General features: G+C 45.8%; 3 protein-coding genes across 3 annotated transcripts; 1 reads left to right on the top strand and 2 right to left on the bottom strand.

Annotated features, from left to right (window-relative positions):
• The first annotated feature begins 4,920 nt into the window (after window positions 1-4,920).
• atms (RNA polymerase II-associated factor 1-like protein antimeros) lies at window positions 4,921-6,883 on the top strand. The gene is made up of 3 exons (XM_001359393.4): window positions 4,921-5,102; window positions 5,162-6,128; window positions 6,190-6,883. Exons 1-3 carry the CDS (start codon window positions 5,029-5,031, stop codon window positions 6,826-6,828), a joined length of 1,680 nt encoding a protein of 559 aa, XP_001359430.2. The 5' UTR covers window positions 4,921-5,028; the 3' UTR covers window positions 6,829-6,883.
• Window positions 6,863-9,047, bottom strand: LOC4802524 (zinc finger protein 160). Its single transcript, XM_001359392.4, has 2 exons — window positions 7,603-9,047; window positions 6,863-7,532 (listed from the first exon to the last, which is right to left on the bottom strand). Exons 1-2 carry the CDS (start codon window positions 8,702-8,704, stop codon window positions 7,030-7,032), a joined length of 1,605 nt encoding a protein of 534 aa, XP_001359429.2. The 5' UTR covers window positions 8,705-9,047; the 3' UTR covers window positions 6,863-7,029.
• Window positions 9,048-9,810: 763 nt separating this feature from the next.
• On the bottom strand, window positions 9,811-13,016 carry Ccdc39 (Coiled-coil domain containing protein 39). Its single transcript, XM_001359391.4, has 3 exons — window positions 12,634-13,016; window positions 10,622-12,578; window positions 9,811-10,552 (listed from the first exon to the last, which is right to left on the bottom strand). The coding sequence occupies exons 1-3, from the start codon at window positions 12,883-12,885 to the stop codon at window positions 9,882-9,884; spliced, it is 2,880 nt and encodes a 959-aa protein (XP_001359428.2). The 5' UTR covers window positions 12,886-13,016; the 3' UTR covers window positions 9,811-9,881.
• Window positions 13,017-13,604: the final 588 nt, after the last annotated feature.

Here is a 13,604-nt window from a genome sequence, read left to right as displayed (position 1 = left end):
TATATTTTCGAAACACACTGTACCCACGTTTTTTTTGCTAGTACTTAAAATTCAGTCACTCGTATAATTCCTTTATAAACATCAATATGTATTTTCCAATAATTGGGCAAATTTCCAGGTAAAAGGCAGCCACAAATCGAATCGACTAACACAACTAACGCAATGCAGCATACGGACTTCCCCCATAAATGATAGTCCACTGACCCCATAATGAACTCAAACACGTTTTGTCCGGCCGTTCTCAAGTCGAAACAATAACTAAACCAGAGATTCACACTTCACTTTCCACTATACATTATTCAGGAGAATTTCCAGGTCTGTTTCGACACAACCCTGTAATTTCCCACAGTTACTTATAAATTTTTGATGCATAATTAATTACACTTGTGCCGCATCTATATTTAAGAAGCCTTAAATCAGCGATTTATTGTGGCAATAGATCAAGTAAAGTGCAGGTTTACGGGAACAGTTACTTGTAGATCAGTGATTCATATTGTTCAGCAGGCGGTCTAAGTAGTATCGTTAAAATAATATTACATTGTACAAACTACTTAATATTTACAAGAGGTACTACTATACGGGACTACACTTGATATTTCAATGGAAACAGTTTTTTTACGCCTTGCAAGCCTCGGAATATATGTAACACTTCAAATTATTCCTTTACTTCATGTAAACTACTAAAATCAATAAATCATTCAATGCATGTATGTATCCTATTCAATAAACTTCAGGAGGGATTTTATATATATATATATTTTTTTTTAGAAATATTTAAAACTTTCCTCCGCTAACAGTATATCTTTTAGCTGGACAATAAATTATTTATCAGTGCCGAAATTTGGACCTTCATAAGTGTATAATAAATTTACTGTTCACACACGCAAGTTTAATTAATTAATATGTAATTGTGTTAATTTTGCTAAATTTGTATGGAAAAATTGAATGCACTTAATTAAAACGATTATGCACTTTCAAAAGAATTGAAGGCACAGCAAGCTTACCTATTCCAGATCACTGATATCCAGTCAGAAGGAGTTTCCTATTCTGGTAATCATTATTTGGGTAGGATATGCGGGCACTACTGATAGTTGATGAGGGGGATTCACTCCTGCTACCGTTCGCTGTGAACATTAAACGGATACTGAACTCATGGCAGATCCGTGGCCTCTCTTCACACTTCACTTGAAGTGCCAAAAACTCTAGTAGTTTCCACTCACACACCGACACGGGCATGTCGCCCAGCTGGCTTGTGTATTTAGTATATATATTAAACAAATATGTATGTTAATAAACGCGGATCGAAAAGAACGGCGCTCGGGGTGAACCTGCGAATACGCGTAAAGCCCGTTGTTGTTTGCTCAACCAATTTAGCGCTTGTTGCAAAATTTAAACCGTTTCTGAAACTGAAGTCGAGCGCGCGCCACTCGATCTGGATTGAGATCTGTAGAGACTGCGATCTGGAGAACCGAAGAACGCCGATCGTCGGGATCGTCGTCGTATCGTATCACGAAGCACGTCTGGGGTAACGAGCATGGAAATTTTCTTATATTTTATATTGGCAGCACGCTGCGCATGCCCGATTGATTTGCAACTTTTTTGGATCTGTTTTGTTTAGTTACTTTGACTAATTTGATTGAACGGTTGATCTTCGAAAAACTCAACCTTAACTGGTTCGGTTTTTTTTGCATTTTGACTTTCAGTGTCTTGACCATCATGTGACATATTGATTAAACAATAATTACTAATTGACAGTAATTATTAATTACGCCGAAAAACAAAACACAAGAGATAAAACGGGTCACGTTTCCACGGGCTAAAGGAGAAATAAACACAATTTGATGACGTAGGCAATCAGACCAAACAAACTATTAATAATCAAGTCCAAGTATCCCATTGTTCTAGATATATTTGAATAAACTTCTCTCTCTGCCTTTGTGATATGAAAGAGAGCTGAATTTAATTGCTTGGAATAATCATATTATCCATCAATGAAAAATTATAATAATTTCAAGCGAACTAGGGGAAAAATCATACATGGGATTTAAGGGGGATGTACAAAAATCACACTCGCGTTTATTAGAGAATCAATATAATCAGTACATATAACATTTAATACTCTAGATATAGACACGTACGACAGAAACTATATGCAAAGAATTATGAACTACTGATATCCTGGTACAGATTTTGAGCTGTCATACTTTGTATTTCTCCATTTACTTATTCAATACGTCTCCCTCGGCATCTGCATAAACATTTTCAAAGCATACTATTAAAAATTATATCATTTAAGGTTAAATACACATTTTTCTACACATGTCATTTAACGAAAAACAAATTTCCTCTTCTTCTTTCTTTCAATCCCCTTACCTTCACCTCACAGATCTATGCTCATCGATGACAAATTCCCTTTTGATTTCTGTTTTGTTGATTTCTTAATTTTTTGCTTCAGATATGCTATCAATCATTGCTAATTCCTTGTGACGATTATTTTGTCAGCGTTAATATTCGATGTAAATAAATTTTTGAAAATCGCACAGATACAATATTTCTCTCCGCTCGCCTTCAGATATGCTTAACCTTGTTATTGAACTCGCCAGGAGGGAACTTTTTCGCAGTGCCCATACACATGTGTATGTATGTATGTAGGTGATACCCATTACACACACGCAAAGAAACAGGTGACAATCATATTTTTTCCACAAAAAATAAATAAATATTATTATTTGTCGCTAATTCAATTATTTTGCGATCTTTTGTGTTTATTTGCTTTGGGAATCTGTCGGGTTGGCAGTATTTACTTTTGCCGTTTCACAGATCATTATGATATATGGGATATAATGTAAAAGGCCAACAGGGAAAATTGTTAAAGAGCGGTCCCCTTATCAACGTTGTCCCCAGTATCAATCAGAAATCCTGGATGCGGAGGTGGCAATGGTCCCATGTCCAAAAGATCAACTAACTCATCGAAGAACTTGTTCGTACAAATGTAGTTAGGATTTTTCATCATGGTTTTCTGGCGGCGAAAGATTCCACTATCGTCAGGAAGTCCAAATAAAAGCCTTTGCAAAGAATTGAGGCATTTTTGCAACTAAAAAAAAATGACCGACACGGCATTGAGGAAAAAATAAATAAATGATCTGCTAATTATTCCTTTTTATATGGTTTATTAAGAGTTTATTGGTGAGGTTTCAAAGTACTTTCGACTTGGACCAAGCATAACCCACAGGTAAAAGGTGCCCAAGTATTGAATATATTCCAGAAGTCCCATCATCCTATCATTAACAGCGCTGTAAAAATGAATTTCAAACTTACTTATTTTACAGCATAAGATTGCAAATCGAATTGATTTAACTTATTTAAATTGTGCCAGCATTGAAATAACCAAATGAAATTGATTTGAACATATTGTTTTATATAACAATATTTTGTTCTGGGTTTCTGTTTTATTTTGTGTCTCCAACTTGTTTGAATGTATAGGTATTTATCACAGATAAAAATGTGATTTGAAAAATTTTCAATCGCGCGCTTTACGAAGGAAATGTGCAAAGAAAAAATGTAAATGCGTGTGGATACACAAAGAAATAGGTGACAGAAATATTTTGTTCCACAAAAAAATAAATACTATTTTTTGATAATTCAATTAGTTAGCGATCTTTTGTGTTTATTTGCTTTAGGAATCTGTCGGGTTGGCACTATTTACTTTTGCCGTTTCACAGATCATTATGATATATGGGCTATAATGTAAAAGGCTAACAGCGAAAATTGTTACCAGTCCGTTAACGAGGGGTCCCCTCATCAGCCTTGTCCCCAGTATCAATCCGAAATCCTGGATGCGGAGGTGGCAATGGTCCGATGTCAACAAGATCCGCTAACTCATCGAAAAACCTGTTCGTACTGATATAGTTAGGATTTTTCATCATGGTATTCTGGCGGCGAAAGATTCCACTGTTGACAGGAAGTCCAGCAGGAAGAAAGGCCACGCAAAGTCCTATCCAAATAAAAACCTTTGCCAAGAATCGAGGCATTTTTGTCACTAAAAAAATAAAGGGCGTCACGGCATTGTGGAAAAAATAAACAAATGATCTGCTAATTATTGCAATTTATATGGTTTATTAAAAGATTATTGTTGCGTTGTTAATGTACTTTTGACTAGGATGATACAAAACGAACAGATAACAAATGCCCAAATGTTGAATAAATTCCAAAAGTCCCATCATCCTATCATTGACAGCGCTGAAGAAATATATACATTCTGGAATTTTAAATCTTCTTATTATATAGCATTAGATTAAAAATCGATTTGATTTAACTCATTTGAAATGTGCCAGCATTGAAATAACCTAATCGAATTGATTTAAACAGATTGATTTATATAACAATATTTTGCAGCTCAATTTAAAATTTAGTTCAAAATCTAAATTCCGCGTAAGTATCGATATCGATACTATCGCACTCTTGCACTTCTCTACTGGGTGAGTATTTGCGATATGTTATATACTTCTCGGTATATACCGACGACGGTATGAACCGACGGTATTTTTACGGTATATTGGTATATAATGGTATATTTTGGTATTGAGATTTGAGAAAAGGTCTTTATAAATTACATTTGATCTTCATATAAAATTAACGAAATAGGGTATACAAAGGCCTATGTGCGCATCGTGTTTTAAAATACAAGCAATATTGCGACTGGTTTTTAGCCAAAATGCAATAAAAGCATGTGTTAGAGAAAACTAGTCAATTAGAAAATAGATTCATTAATCGGATAAAATTATGTGGGCATGGCTAAATGTTCTATATAGCTAGTAATAATCCACGGAACATCAAAAACGAGGAATATGTAATATAGAACTTGAATTCGGCAGTATATTTACGGTATATTTTTGAAACGAGACGGTATGTTTCGGTATATTTCTGAGGGTTGCACGGTATATTTTATCGCTTATAAAAATTTTCTTTTTAAAGTTTATATGCGTTTTTTTATCCATTTTTAACACAAAAGAGAGTTGAAAAACCAACATGCCGCCCACTATCAACAATTCAGTGGTAAATAGCACTGCCGATAAACGTCCGCAACGGCAAACGGAACGCAAGTACGTGAAAAAAGCCATTGCAGAAACAAAACATTTAGCTAAAATGTTTCTTTTTCCAGATCGGAAATCATTTGCCGTGTCAAATATGGCAACAATCTGCCAGACATACCCTTCGACTTGAAGTTTCTGCAATACCCCTTCGATAGCCACCGTTTCGTGCAGTACAATCCCACGTCCCTGGAGAGGAATTTCAAGTACGATGTGTTGACGGAGCATGATCTGGGCGTTACGGTGGACCTGATCAATCGCGAGCTATACCAGGCGGATTCCATGACTCTGCTGGATCCTGCCGATGAGAAGCTGCTGGAAGAAGAGACCCTGGCGCCCACGGATTCCGTGCGTTCCCGCCAACATTCCCGTACCGTGTCCTGGTTGCGCAAATCCGAGTACATTTCCACGGAACAGACCCGCTTCCAGCCGCAAAATCTCGAGAACATCGAAGCCAAGGTGGGCTACAATGTCAAGAAATCTCTGCGCGAGGAGACGCTCTATCTGGATCGCGATGCCCAAATCAAGGCTATCGAGAAGACCTTCCTCGATACAAAGACCGATATTACTAAGCACTACTCCAAGCCGAATGTGGTGCCCGTGGAGGTGCTACCCGTCTTCCCCGATTTCATCAACTGGAAGTATCCTTGCGCCCAGGTCATTTTCGACAGCGATCCTGCTCCGGTAGGCAAGAACGTGCCATCCCAGCTGGAGGAGATGTCCCAGGCCATGATTCGTGGTGTGATGGACGAGAGTGGCGAACAGTTTGTCGCCTACTTCCTGCCCACAGAGCAAACCCTCGAGAAGCGACGCGCCGACTTCATTGCCGGCGAACTGTACAACGAGGAGGCGGAGTACGAATACAAGATTGCCCGGGAGTACAACTGGAATGTCAAGACGAAGGCCTCCAAGGGCTACGAGGAGAACTACTTCTTTGTCATGCGGCAGGATGGCATCTACTATAATGAACTGGAGACCCGTGTCCGTCTCAATAAGCGACGCGTCAAAGTCGGCCAGCAGCCCAACAATACGAAGCTGGTGAGTACTAGCTAGAATAATTCGTGAAGACCCAATCATAATTAATTTCTCCTCCTCACAGGTGGTCCACCATCGCCCGTTGGAGGCCGTGGAGCATCGTATGCAACGATATCGCGAGCGTCAACTCGAAGTTCCCGGAGAGGAGGAAGAGGGGGAGGTGCAGGTGGACGAGGAAATGGATGTGGATGAAGAGCCGACCCCAGCGCCCGCTGTAGAGAAAGAGAAGGCTGCACAAGCTGCGCCTGCTACTCCCAAGCCAGCCGGGGGCACCGATTCTCCTGCCCAAGTGGCACGGGACCGGCAGTCTAGATCCAGGACTAGAACTCGCAGTCGCAGCGGCTCCAGCTCGGGGTCAGGATCTGCGTCTGGCTCTGGATCACGGGCCAGCAGCCGCTCCAAGTCTGGCACACGCTCACCCAGTGGCTCCCGATCGCGCACTAATTCACCAGCGGGATCCCAGAAGTCCGGCGCCGGGTCTGCCAGATCGAGATCGCGGTCGCATTCAAGGTCACGTTCCAAATCCGGCTCCCGCTCTCGCACACCCTCCAAGGCGGGCTCCCGCTCTCGCTCACCCTCGAAAGCACGATCCCACTCTCGCTCACGCTCCGGTTCTGGCTCGCGTACGCCCAGCCGTTCGAGAAGTGGATCGCCCAGTGGCTCCGGCTCCAGTTCAGGCAGCGGCGCCTCAGACGAGGAATGAAGATTATTTCAAAAAGTAAATATAGAAAAAAATAAATGAGTAAATATTAAATATATTCAAGGAGTAAAAGCCCAGCCAAGTCGGGTCTGTTCCGATTTATCGTTGGGCATTCAAGAATCTTAACGAAATGTAAATCAATAAGACGGACGAGTCACTAAAGTGAAACAGTAACATTGAAAAGAAAATCTCGTGGACGGCCGACTACGTGGCGTCCATCAGGAAGCGCTTGAAGATGTCCCCATCCGAGCTGGGCATCTCCATTTGCTGCGGGGAATAGAGGCGCAGATTCTGGAGCTGCTGCAGTGGCGAGCTGCTGCCATTGAAGTGCATGCCGGCCACATCCAGGGGCACTGGCTGCGCAAGCTGTGGTTCAACGCCACAGATGCCCAGCTTCTGGCACTGCTCCACAACGATGTCGTCGATGGTCTGGGAGAGCAACGCCTCCTGGTCCGGGTCCGTCACACCACAGCCATTGATGTCCGCAATCTCGGCACTGGCCGGCGAGGGCTGTGTCGGCGACTCATTGCCCTCGAGAAATGCCTTGATCAGCTGCTCCGGTGTCTGGTTGTCGCTGAGGCATCTATGGGTGCGCTGCGACACCTTGTAGCGGAACGTCTTCTGGCAGAGCTCACATTTGTAGGGCATGACGCCCGTATGGATGCGGGTGTGGACTAGAAAGGATACCCGCTGGCGGAAGCATTTTCCTGTAAAAGAACATCACACATTTCTTTTAGTTCTTGGAGGATCAGGTTAATATTCTGCAGCTGTACTCACCGCACACCTCACACTTGAAGGGTTTTTCGCCGCTGTGGATGCGTTGGTGGTTGTGCAGCGTGGACAGCTCCTTGAAGGCCCGTCCGCACACTCCACACACATGCGGCTTCACCTCGCTGTGGTAGAGTAAATGCTTGTGGTACGACTGCTGAAAGGTAAATGTCCTGGCGCAGATTTCACACGTGTATGGCATCTCCCCGGTGTGTAGGCGCTTGTGCTTCTTCAGGAAATACTTGGTTGTGAAGGACTTGGTGCACACATCGCATTCCCACACCTTGGGCGTGCTGCTGGTGGCCTCCGGCGAGGCTGGGGACTGCTGCAGCATGCTCAGGGCTCCACTGAGGGCATACGGCTGGGAACTGGTGCTGCTGGAGGCGGGGCAACTGCCACTGGCCGACGCCTCCTTGTGCCGGATGCGGTCACAAATGTTTAACTTCGGCGAGGGAGCATTACTGCCGTTGGTAGTGGCACTGCCATTCCCGCTCTGGCTAGAGCACGGCACCCCCATCATGTGCACCACTTTGAGGTGCACCCGGAGCGATCCCTTCATGCGGAACGTCTTCGAGCATAGGTGGCACTTGTAGGGCTCCTGGTGGGGCTCCTTCTCCGGCTGGGGACCCATCCCCTGCTGCTCCTCTGCATCCCCGTTCTCGTGCACCAGCCGGAAATGCATGTCCCGCAGCTCGTTGTTCCGGAAACTGAACTCGCAGATATCGCAGCTGGCCGGCGGCTCGGGCACTGGTGGGGGTGGAGGTGGGGCGGGCGCCGGCTCTACAGCCTTTGCCTTCGATCGCTTGCCCCTGCGCTTGGGGGCAGTAGTCGCAGTCGGCGTCTGAGTCGCAGCCGTTGTTGGGGCTGCTGGCGGGGTAACAGGGGCAGTGGTTGTGGTTGCGGTTGTGGCAGCAGGACTTTCGGTCATCAGACTGGTATGAGTGAATAGGTGAATCGTCAGCTTGTCCAGGCCAAGGAACAGCTCCTTGCAGTTGGAGAAGGGACAAGCCAAGGGGCCGTTGGCCGCTTTGATCAGTCGCTGCTGCAGTGCATCGATGCTCCCGAAACTGGGCACCGCGCACAGTGGACACAGCACCGATGTGGAGCACATAGCGACCCGAACACTCACTCAGTCACTCACTCGCGTCTTATGCAAATCTTTAAAATTTTGTTTGGTTTTTTCTGGGGATTTTCGGTTCCTCAGGAGTCCATGCCACCACGCGAACACTGAATGCCCAATCGGTTTTTCTTTCAGAATATTTTCTAAAAATACTTGCAAGGAAAATTTTTAAAAACTTTCAGGCCCAACCGATCACAGCGAGCGATCTCCGCCCGATTCACGGCCCCGATGATGCCAGCGGGGCAAAATAATGAAAAATAATGAAATGCCTGGTGCTGATCGCCGCCGAATCGACAGAAAGAATTTCGAAAACACACTGAAAACTCATGCTCACATCTCTCCAACATTTCCGTTTCGTTCCGATCCGATTCTCGCTGTCTCCTCTCTCTTTACGGCGGGCACCGTATTTCGAAAGACAGTATATATAGATATAGTATCTGTCCGATATATTGTGTTGTTGCGGCCTCATTGCCTTTGTGGCTGTCTTTGTAACGCATCAAGGGGCCAATGTGTATATGATATACTCGTATGTATGTCAGATTTGTCAGATCACTTAAAAGCCACCCGCAATTTATAACTTTAGACAGATGGTTCTATTAGTGACTCTGCTATGGGGTTTAAGTCTTTCAGGGGATAACCACTCGTTCTTAGTCCTCATAGGTAGAGAAGAGACTGAATTATAATGACCAATGCTCTCAGCATCCAAATTAAGCTATGTATATATTGTTGATGTTTATCTTTAACGAATATACAAGTATGGATTTGTCCCTTTAAATTTATTGGCGATCATAAACTCTTAAACCAATTCTGATGATCTGAATGGATTTTTGCCGTGAAGTAGAGTATCCATCGGAAGTTGCTTGTAAGAAATGTGCATACCCTAGGCGATACCAATACTCGTACAGGCACTCGAACAAATATAGTACCTATGTAGCCCCATTGGATTTGTTGGGGTGCTATTTTTATGGCTGCTCTCTTGTTTGGGCCCACTTTGGCAACGCATTTTCCCTGCTGTTCCGTTTGGACGGTCCATTTGTAAACAGTTCGATGGCCAAGCACGTGAAGCCCAGGCCCGGAGAAAATAATACCAAAACAAATGTATATAGTCGTAATTATGATATCATAGTTGAAAAACAAACAAAACAAAAGAAAGGTAATTGGAATTAAATCATTTCTGCGTGGGAAACTCGAGGGATACAATGCTGACACCCGAGACAGAGGCGTTGGAGCTGTCGTCCTTGAGGGAACTCAAATCGGAGGCCGAGGAACGGGCACTGATGCCCGCCAGGAAGCCCTTGCCGGAGACACTGATATAGGAGCCAGCATCCTGGGACGACGACGAGGGAGTCTTCCAGGATACGCAGCTGCGGGTGCGCTTCAAGTGCTGGGGCAGCTTGAGACCCTTCTGCAGTATAAGGTCAATGATTTCGGGGCCATTCTCATCGCTATTGGCCATGTCCACCAGCATGTTCAGACCCTTGGAGTTGCGCGCCTCCAGCTCCTGCAGGTTGAGGTCCCGCTCGAAATTGGCCAGGAAATCGTCACTGATCGGACGCTGCTTGATCTCTCGCAGCTCCATGCGGATCTCGCGGTTGGCCCGTTCCAGTTTCGAACGCTGATCGTCCATATCCCGGTTCAGCTTTTCCAGCTCCTCGGAGTGCTCTGCCCGCTGGTTCTTGGCCTGTTCGAGGCGTGTGAGCAGCTCATCCTCCTCGGCCTTCAAGGCCATGAACTTCTGGTCATATCGATGCTTCTTGCAACGCAGATGCTTCAAAGTCGCCACATCGCGAGCGTAGGCTTCCTCTATCACCTGCAACTCCTTTTCGATCCGCTCCCGATCTAGCCAGATTAAGATAATGAAGATTAGGACGATCAGAGGTGGTACTATCGATCGGTATGGTGACTTACCCCTTGAGTTTTCATCTGTTGGCTCGAAGGTCTTGCGGTATTTATTGTTTGAGCGATCGAATTGACGCAAAGTATTCTCCAAGGCAGTCACTTCTTGCTCGGCCTGGAGTACCTTCTTGTTTAAGGCATCCCCCTCGTCGGCCATCAGCTGTCGGTTCTGGGCATTCTCCACCTTCAGCTGGGTGCTGGTCACGAGAGTGCCATCATCGTTCTTGCCCAACAGGCGAGATGTGAGCTCGAACCGCGATCGCATGGCCTCAATATGCTTCTTGCGCTCACCGAGATCGGCCTTCATGGTGCTCAGTTCCTCGTTGAGATGTTTGCGCTTCAGCTGGAGGACATCCTCCTGGCTGCGCAGCTCGACGGTCCGGTCCTTGATGGCCCGCCGGAAGGTGAGGCGATGCTTTTCCAAATCAAACGCGCCCTGGTCGCAGCCGTTGATGCCGATCTCCAGGTCGCTGCAGCGCATTTTCACCATATTCAACTCGACGATCCGCTCCGAGTTCTCGAAGCGATTCATGCGAAGTCGCTTCACGGTGCCCTCGCAGTAGACCTGCGCCTCCTTGATCTTGAACCGCCCCATGTCCAGCTCCTTCTCGTCGGCGTTGTACTGGATGACCATGTTGTTCATGTTGTAATTGAGCTTTTTGTTCTGCGCCTCCGTGGTGGAGATCAGGCGCTGCAGCTTCTCGAATTCGAGCTCCAAATTGGCCAGGATCTTCAGGTTGCGCTCCTCCACCGCTGGATCCTCCTGGGAGCCGCTCATCAGGGCGTAGTTTCGCTCAACTTCCAGAAACTTGAAGCACAGATTGTAGTGGATCTCGGTCTGCCGCTGCAGCTCGTGGGTGACTTGGCGTTGACTCCGCTTCAGGGCCGCCAGTGTGCACGCGAGGGATTCGTTCTGAATGTGGAGGGTCTTCTCCTCGTCCCGCAGCTCTGTCACCTGTCGCTGGGTGCGGAAGAGTAGATCGTTGACCTTTTGCTGCTCCTTTTCTAGATTCTTTAGCATCTCCTCCTCGCTCTCCATCATATCCTCGAGTATCTTCAGGCGCTGATCGGCATTCAGAGCCTTGTTTTCGATTGACTTCAGGCGCTCCTCTACTTTCTCCAGGACAAGCGAATAGCCCTCGATCTCCAGCTTCTTGGCCTCTCGTTGTGCGACCAAGTTCCGGTTCTCCATGCGCTGCACGTGCACCCTGTTGGACAGATTCTCCAGCTCCTTGCGCAGCGAGTCGATCTCGCGATCCTTGAGTATAGCCGCATCAATAACTTGCTGGATCATGTTCTTCATGTCCGATGTCTCCGTGTTCAGACCCTCGATCGCGTACTCCACCTGGCGATTGTTTTCGATGACCTCGTCCAACTGCTGGTCCTGCTCCTTGTACCTCTGGGTAACGACGGCCGCCTCCTCCATCAGCATGGCGCATTCCGACTCGCTGCGCTGGATGTCATACTCGCGCTGGGTCATCTGGTTGACAGCGTTCTTCCAGGTGTCCACCATCTGACGGCGCTCCAGGTGGGCAGCCCTATAAAGGCACGCCGTCCGCTCCAGGTTCTTCTCCAGGGTGTTCTGCTCGTCGTATAATTGGACGACCAGCTTGCGACGCTTGTCAATGTCCGCCTGGAGCTGCTGGCGCTTCGTGTTCAGCTCTCGGGCCTTCTGCTGATCGTCCAGGTAGTACTTCTCGATCAACTGGTAGCCCTTGTTGCCGTCCTCCATGGCCTCCGTCCACTCCAGCAGCGTGGTCTTGGCGCTCTTGATGCGGGATGTCAGCTCATCGATCTCCCGTTTGTTTAGGCAGATCTTGCGCTGAGTGAACTCTGCATATTCGGTGTACTCTTCGAGCTCCTTCTGCGTCTTGCGCAGATCCTCTTTGATCTTGTTATGCTCCAGTATAACCAATTGAACCTTATGCGCCTCCCTGACCACATCCTTCTGCATCGAACTGTACAGCGTCTGCAAGGGAGCAGAATATTTGGTTATATTTGCAGAGCTGTTGCCGTCTACTTACGAGATTCTGCTGGATGGTTCCCTCAATGTTCTTGGTGTGCCTAACTACCGCCTGATCCCGCTCATCCAGCGTATTCATGTGATGCATCAGTTCCAGCTTGAGCAGCCTCATGCCCTCCAGCTCCTTCAGTATGGCCAGATTTTCGGCATTAGCCATGGGTATATCGGCATCCACTGTCCACCCCATGGAGGCCATTGCCTCTATCTTGAAGTCATTCAGCGATGACGTCTTCATGTCGTCCGTTTCGTTCATCTTTATTGCGTATAGGGCCTGCTCGGGGGTAATATATATAATATTCTAAAACTTCTAGGATTTCCGGTTTGTATATGTATGTTTTCTTGGCGCTAGAGACTATTCTGATTTGTATTTCTGATTTTCTATTTTGTATCCTTGTTTGCCTTAAAGGGAAACCAGGTTTCCACAGAACTGTTACCCAGGGAAACGTTTTGTTAGGAAAAACGGACATATTCTAAGGGATCGATTACTCGAGTGGAGCCCTTCCTTGGTTGCTATAGTATCTATAAAGAACATAAAATCAACAATCCATCATCAATAGCCACTGTGTTAACTTTCAATTCTTTTTGCTCAAAAACTGACTGACAGTTGAGCAAAGAATGAGACCCAGGGTCCAAAGCAATCACCTTAAGAAATTGAAATAGACAGGCTGCTTTCCGATTCTAGATTCTACTAAGTAAACCACAAAGGAGTGATGGTAGGAGATCTCACCAGTTGAGGGTGGCAATTTTTTCAGTAGAGCTAGACGATGTATTGTTCGGGCCGCAAAAGAGAATGTCCTAGAAGAGCACGCGGCATGTGTATGGTCCTACTCGTATGCTCCATTCAAGTCTCGCTGACAAGAGTTTTGTGGTTATTATTGTAGTTTTTGAACTGTTCTGAAATCCTTAAATCCTTCCCCCCACTGTTATAAACTATTGACCATATTGAAGATATTATATTCGATCTGTACGCCT

The sequence above is a fragment of the Drosophila pseudoobscura genome, chromosome 2, assembly GCF_009870125.1.
Source record: "Drosophila pseudoobscura strain MV-25-SWS-2005 chromosome 2, UCI_Dpse_MV25, whole genome shotgun sequence".
Classification (NCBI taxonomy): domain Eukaryota; kingdom Metazoa; phylum Arthropoda; class Insecta; order Diptera; family Drosophilidae; genus Drosophila; species Drosophila pseudoobscura.
Note: the sequence above shows the minus strand (reverse complement) of the source record. Positions and strands in the feature narration are given on the sequence as shown.

Excerpts from the sequence above, each read along its gene's own strand:
- Ccdc39 (XM_001359391.4), bottom strand. The coding sequence starts at position 12,885 with ATGAACGAAACGGACGACATGAAGACGTCATCGCTGAATGACTTCAAG. Across the intron at positions 12,579-12,633 it reads GAACCATCCAGCAGAATCTC|ACGCTGTACAGTTCGATGCA; the intron begins GTAAGTAGACGG and ends GCTCCCTTGCAG. Across the intron at positions 10,553-10,621 it reads AACAGATGAAAACTCAAGGG|ATCGGGAGCGGATCGAAAAG; the intron begins GTAAGTCACCAT and ends TAATCTGGCTAG.
- LOC4802524 (XM_001359392.4), bottom strand. The coding sequence starts at position 8,704 with ATGTGCTCCACATCGGTGCTGTGTCCACTGTGCGCGGTGCCCAGTTTC. Across the intron at positions 7,533-7,602 it reads CTTCAAGTGTGAGGTGTGCG|GAAAATGCTTCCGCCAGCGG; the intron begins GTGAGTACAGCT and ends GTTCTTTTACAG.
- atms (XM_001359393.4), top strand. The coding sequence starts at position 5,029 with ATGCCGCCCACTATCAACAATTCAGTGGTAAATAGCACTGCCGATAAA. Across the intron at positions 5,103-5,161 it reads CAACGGCAAACGGAACGCAA|ATCGGAAATCATTTGCCGTG; the intron begins GTACGTGAAAAA and ends TTCTTTTTCCAG. Across the intron at positions 6,129-6,189 it reads AGCCCAACAATACGAAGCTG|GTGGTCCACCATCGCCCGTT; the intron begins GTGAGTACTAGC and ends TCCTCCTCACAG.